The following is a 5,445-nucleotide window of genomic DNA, read 5'->3' as shown; positions in this document are numbered from 1 at the left end:
TATGTGCAGTTTTTTGTATACCAATTATATCTCAATAAAGCTGGGGGAAAAGTCATTGACATATACAGTAATGGTGAATGCCGAGCAGCTGATGTGCTGATAAATGTTTAAAAACAGGCTCTCCTAAGCAGAAAAGTGCTGGACTATTGCCTGCCAATGTCTATGGTGTAAATATTCCCACTGCAGCAATTTCAAGCTACCAAGCCTGACATCACTGAAAGCAGACTTAGGAAGATAGAAGCACAATTGGCTCCCAATGTGTCTTGTATCAATGTGTTGATACAAGACAACTCCAGCACAGGCCTCGGAAGGGATATGAGCAGGGTACCGACAGCATCTCCTTTACGTATAGCCAGAGTGCTTTGCTACAAACATAGAATCTCATGATTTTATGTGACTTTTACACTCTCTTCTGTGATATGCCAATGCTTGAACATCTTACCGTGAAACAAAATGGAAGTACTCTCCAAACCTTTTAATTATTTCATACTCTAGGAAGGTATGTCTTATTATTTTTACATCACCTCTTCCCCCACTACCCACCTTCATCAGTGAAAACCCACTTAAGAAGCCAGACTTCAAGGATCCCTCCATTTGGTCAACCTAACACTAATGGATATCTTGTTTTGCCTGACCAGCATCATTTCCCCTTCTGATAATAGCCCTGCATTTTCCTTTAAGCAACCATCCCTTACCCCATCTTGAGTCCTCCTCAGGCCTTATTTCCTGGCTCTAGCATTTAGCACATGACACAGTCCTGGCCAAACAGAAAGTTCCATTCCCCTGGAGAAAGGACAAGGTTCCGGGGGGGCTAATGAGACTCTTTGCTTGGAATTATTGAACAAGAAAATCTCTTCCCTCTGCATTACTAGGCTAGTAGGATGGAAGCCTGGAACTGCTGGTGGCCATCCTCCAATACGAGGAAAGAGCCCACCTGAGAACGGATACAACACAAAAGAAAGCTGAGATGAGAGACAGAGAATAACTGAGTCCTGATAGCATCATTTTGGTCCTTGGATTCAGCTGTGCCTGAGACACTTCCAGACCTTCCCAGTTTTCTGGATACTTCCACACTTTTTCAATACATGAGCCCATAAAATTCTTTTTTAACTGAAATCCCTTTGATTTGGGTTTTCAGTCACTTGCAACCAAAAATTTTCTGGCTGATTCACAGATCTGAGATCAAATGAGTTGGTAAACACCCCTCCAAGCTTTTCTCCTTGGTCCTAGTTAGAGCTCAGTGTACAAGTAAGAATACAGTTCACTGGGGCTGGGCCTCCATGAGGAGGAGTCGCAGGCAGAACTGGTCCATGTAAGCTACCCATGGCACAAAGGGCGTCACTTCAGGATCCGGATGCTCATTTTCTGCTCGATGTTCATCTTCTCTAAGGACTGCGGGGAGACGGGTGGTAGTCAAGAGGCTTGAATTCCAAACCTCTATGCTTCCAGCCTCCTCTCCCATCCCCCAGGCCCCATGATTCCCTGGGGGACCCCCTCTCTTTCTGCCGTCCTCCTTCCAACTTCATTTCCCATGTCCACCTGTCCTAGGGACTCCTGGTCTCAACTTCCCAGGCCTGAGGGCATCCTGACCTTGGCGAACTCCAGGAAGGACACAGCGCCATCCCCATCTTCGTCGGCTTCCTGCACTGTGCGGTCGGCAATGCTCTCCAGCTGCTCTTCTGTCACCTGTACCCCAACCATCAGCCGGAGTACCTGGGTGGTGGAGGAAGAGACAGAGACAGCCATAAGGAGGAGGCGCAGAGACTATGACACCATCCCCCAAACCTTGTCCGCATCACCCCAAATGTTACTGCCAATTTTGTAATCCATCCCTCATTCATTTTCCCCCGATTCCAGTCACTTCCCACCACAGCCCCCAATAATTCCCCCATTGCTTCTCCATCCAACCCCCCATCTGTCATTCACTATCCCACTCTCACCTCAGTAATGTGCCCAAGCTCATTACTCAAGCCCAACCTTAGAACCCAATCTCTGCCTATCCTCCACCCTATCCCCCATCACATCCTCCAACTAGTCCCCAATCCATCCCCCACCTCATCACATCTATCCCAGAGTTTCTCAGTGTCAGCACTATTGACATTTGAGGCCAGATAACTCCTTTCGGGGGGGGGAGGGGTACTGTATCCCTGGTATCCAGGGTACCACCCTGGGTATTGTAAAATGTTTAGCAGTGTTCCTGACCTCTACCCACTAGGTCCCAGGAGCACCACCCCGTCAAACAAAAAGGTCTCTACATATTGCCAGTGTCATTCAGGGGGCAAAATCACCCCCAGTTGAGAGTTACTGATCTATTTCCAACCTCATACCCAATTGTTCCCCATCCCATCTCCCAACGAACCCACGCTCCAACCCCACCCACTCCTATTCCCCGCCCAACACCCCAGTCATCTGCATCTCCCACCCACCAATCATCCCTCCATCGCCCACAGCCGTTCCGTTCTACCACACCCCCCTTCCCTTGGGTTCTTCCAACCTGCAGCATCTCATGCCTGGAGATCTTTCCATCTCGATCCAGGTCATAGAGCTGGAATGCAACTGGGAAGAGAGTGGAGGGGGAAAAGGAAGGTGGGTTTTCCCAGCTTCTCTTCCCTCCAAAGTTCACCTTGGAGGAGTGGGAGGTGCGGGGGGCACCAATGGGCCCACACAGGGAGTGGAAGGTGCCTGGGCCCTCTCAACGGGTGTGGTCAATCTGGGGTCTCACTCGGGTAGGGGGCACAGACTCACAGCGAAGTTTGTTCATTCTGCTGTTGAGGGGCTCGGGTTCCTGGGGGTCCCGGTTTCTGAGGTCCTCAACATCCACAGGTCGAAAGTGAGCCAGGACTCTGACAAAGCCTGGGAAGTCCAGTTGCAGACTCCTGGGGGGTGGGGGGAGGCAGGCAATGGTGCAGGCGCGGTGGTCGCCGTGGCCCTGCCTCTGCCTCAGTCGCTAACCTCCCCCGACAAGCTCTCACCCCCACCTCCCCACCCGCGGCGAGGCTCACCCGTCAGGGAAGAAGCTGTCTATAATGCGGTCTCCCAGAGGGTTCACGGCCAGCGCCCCGATCTCCTGCAGATCTACGCGGCTGGAAAGTCAAAGTTTAAGGGGAGTGGGGCAAAGACGGAACATGGTCAAGGAGGGGACGGGGTCAGAGAGGCAGAGGTGAGAGGTCAGAAGGCCAGCTCCGGCTCACCTGAGGTAGCCCTTCTCATTCTTGTCAAGCGCTCGGAACCGGTGGTAGAGGCGGAGCAGACTGGCCTGCGAGACTGCGGGGGCGGAGGCGGACGGTGACTCCCCGAGGACTCTGGGGACGCGGCCGAACCCCGGGGCGCGCTCCATGCCCAAGGCGGCCGCGGGGGGCTGGCTGGAGGGAGGCTCCACCTGGGCCCCGGGACCGAGCGGGCGGGGTGCGACCCGGGAGATCCGGGAGACCCAAAGACACCAAAGCCACCCCTCCATCCGCCTCCGGTCCTGCAGTCTGCCTCGACCCCGGCTGGAGGCTACCTGGGTGCCCGCAAGCCCGGAGCCGGGACCCCTGAGTGAACGCGCCTCACGCCCGCGAGCCCGGCCGCTAGGATCTTCTAGGTTCGCCCGGCCCCGGGACCCTCCCCCGGAGCCCCCCGGAACCCTACCGGGTCCCCGGGCGCTATGCGCCGCACTCACAGCCGGTCTCCCGCTGGATGCTGTCCACGTCGGGGATCCTGGCGGCGCGGGAGCTGCGGGAGCCCATGGCCGAGCTGCGCCGGGGCCGGCGTCCTCCCCTCCCGCCTCGCAGGCGCGGCCGCCTGGTGGCCCCTGGGCCGAAGGCCACAGCCCTGGCGGGAAGCCAGGCTCCTGAACCCCGCCGTTCCTCGCCTCCCACCCGCGACCCGGGCGAATAGAAAACCGTGCCAGTGTGGCGGGGTCAGCGGGGCGGGAGCGAAGAACGCTTAGTTGCATCCCGAGACTCTGAGGTCGGGCGGGGAGGGGAGGGGAGGGGCTGGGCTGGGCCGGGTCCGCCGGCCGCGAGTCCCCGTTCCCACTCTCGCCCCGGCACCGACCCGCCTCCTCCCGCCCGGCCCAGCCCTCCCTCCCGGCCCTGGGCCTCCCGGGTGCCGCCGAGCAAGGCTCGAGCGAGGTCCGCCCTTCTTCATCTGGAGACAGAATCCAAGCCCTTCTGGGAAGTGGGTGACGGGTGGGCAGGGGAGCTAGACGCATTCGTCCCAATCCGGGATGGCCCCAGCCTGGGGCCCCCTCGGGCCTGGAGGCAGAGGCTTTGAAAGCGTCCCAAACGGGGCTGAAGCGAGGAGGGTTGGGAGGCAGAGAGCAAGGGCTGGTTTAAGTGGAAGGAGCGCCGGGTTTGAAAGACTTGGATTGGAATCCCAGCTATGCTTCTCTCTCTGGACAAGTCAGCGTATCTTGGTTTCATCTCTTTCGTTTGGTCCACACAGCCTTGTTGTTTAATTGAGTCAGTGCTTAAAAATCTGGATGTTGAACCCCAAATCCCAAATTCCTGGCTTCTGAAAAATCAGATCTGACACCACTAGGCCCGCAGTCCTGCCTGGCGCCGCTTGGGGGCAGCTGAGAACAGCTGCCATGTGTAGAGGGGGCATCCTGAGGGGTCCTCTTGCTATAGTCCCCAGCCAGCCCGGCTGCTCCCTTATGAGCCCTATTGGGCTCTGGTAGAAGCTCCAGCTAAGGGACTGACAGCCCTGCGACCAGCCCTCAAGCACCAGGGGAATCCACATACAGCCTGAGGGGGCGTTACAAACCTCACTGTCGCCAACCTTACAGCCCTGCGACCAGCCCTCAAGCACCAGGGGAATCCACATACAGCCTGAGGGGGCGTTACAAACCTCACTGTCACCAACCTCTACATAATAATGACAACCACAGCAAGGGCTCTCATTTTTCTGAGCACTCACCATGGGCCCTGCACTTTGCTATGCCTTTTAAGTGCATTAACTCACATGCTTGCTACACTGCCATCTTCCCACTTTTCTGTGGTGGAGGCTTGCCATCGCTTGAAATAGCTGTGAACTGTCATAAAGCATGTATCCTCCATGGGGGCCACATGACCCCCAAGGGGCAAAAATCTCTTCTTTTTATGTATGAAACACAGACACACATATAACACATAAATAGATATATATCTGTAGTATTAAAATTTCATGGGAGGGACTTCCCTGGTTAAGTGGTTAAGAATACGCCTGCCAATGCAGGGGACACAGGTTCGAGCCCTGGTCCGGGAAGATCTCACATTCCACGGAGCAACTAAGCCCGTGCGCCACAACTACTGAGCCTGCGATCTAAAGCCCGCGAGCCACAACTACTGAGCCCATGCGCCACAACTACTGAAGCCCGTGCGCCTAGAGCCCCTGCTCCCCAACAAGAGCAGCCACCGCAATGAGAAGCCCGCGCACCGCCATAAAGAGTAGCCCCCTCTCGCCGCAACTAGAGAAAGCCCG

General features: G+C 56.0%; 1 protein-coding gene across 1 annotated transcript; it reads right to left on the bottom strand.

The window, feature by feature from the left end:
* Positions 1-469: 469 nt before the first annotated feature.
* Positions 470-3,945, bottom strand: CHP2 (calcineurin like EF-hand protein 2). The gene is made up of 7 exons (XM_060122946.1): positions 3,662-3,945; positions 3,192-3,264; positions 3,003-3,083; positions 2,746-2,876; positions 2,495-2,556; positions 1,591-1,713; positions 470-1,392 (listed from the first exon to the last, which is right to left on the bottom strand). The coding sequence occupies exons 1-7, from the start codon at positions 3,726-3,728 to the stop codon at positions 1,339-1,341; spliced, it is 591 nt and encodes a 196-aa protein (XP_059978929.1). The 5' UTR covers positions 3,729-3,945; the 3' UTR covers positions 470-1,338.
* Positions 3,946-5,445: the final 1,500 nt, after the last annotated feature.

The sequence above is a fragment of the Lagenorhynchus albirostris genome, chromosome 15, assembly GCF_949774975.1.
Source record: "Lagenorhynchus albirostris chromosome 15, mLagAlb1.1, whole genome shotgun sequence".
Classification (NCBI taxonomy): Eukaryota; Metazoa; Chordata; class Mammalia; order Artiodactyla; family Delphinidae; genus Lagenorhynchus; species Lagenorhynchus albirostris.
This window is presented reverse-complemented; position numbering and strand designations above follow the sequence as displayed.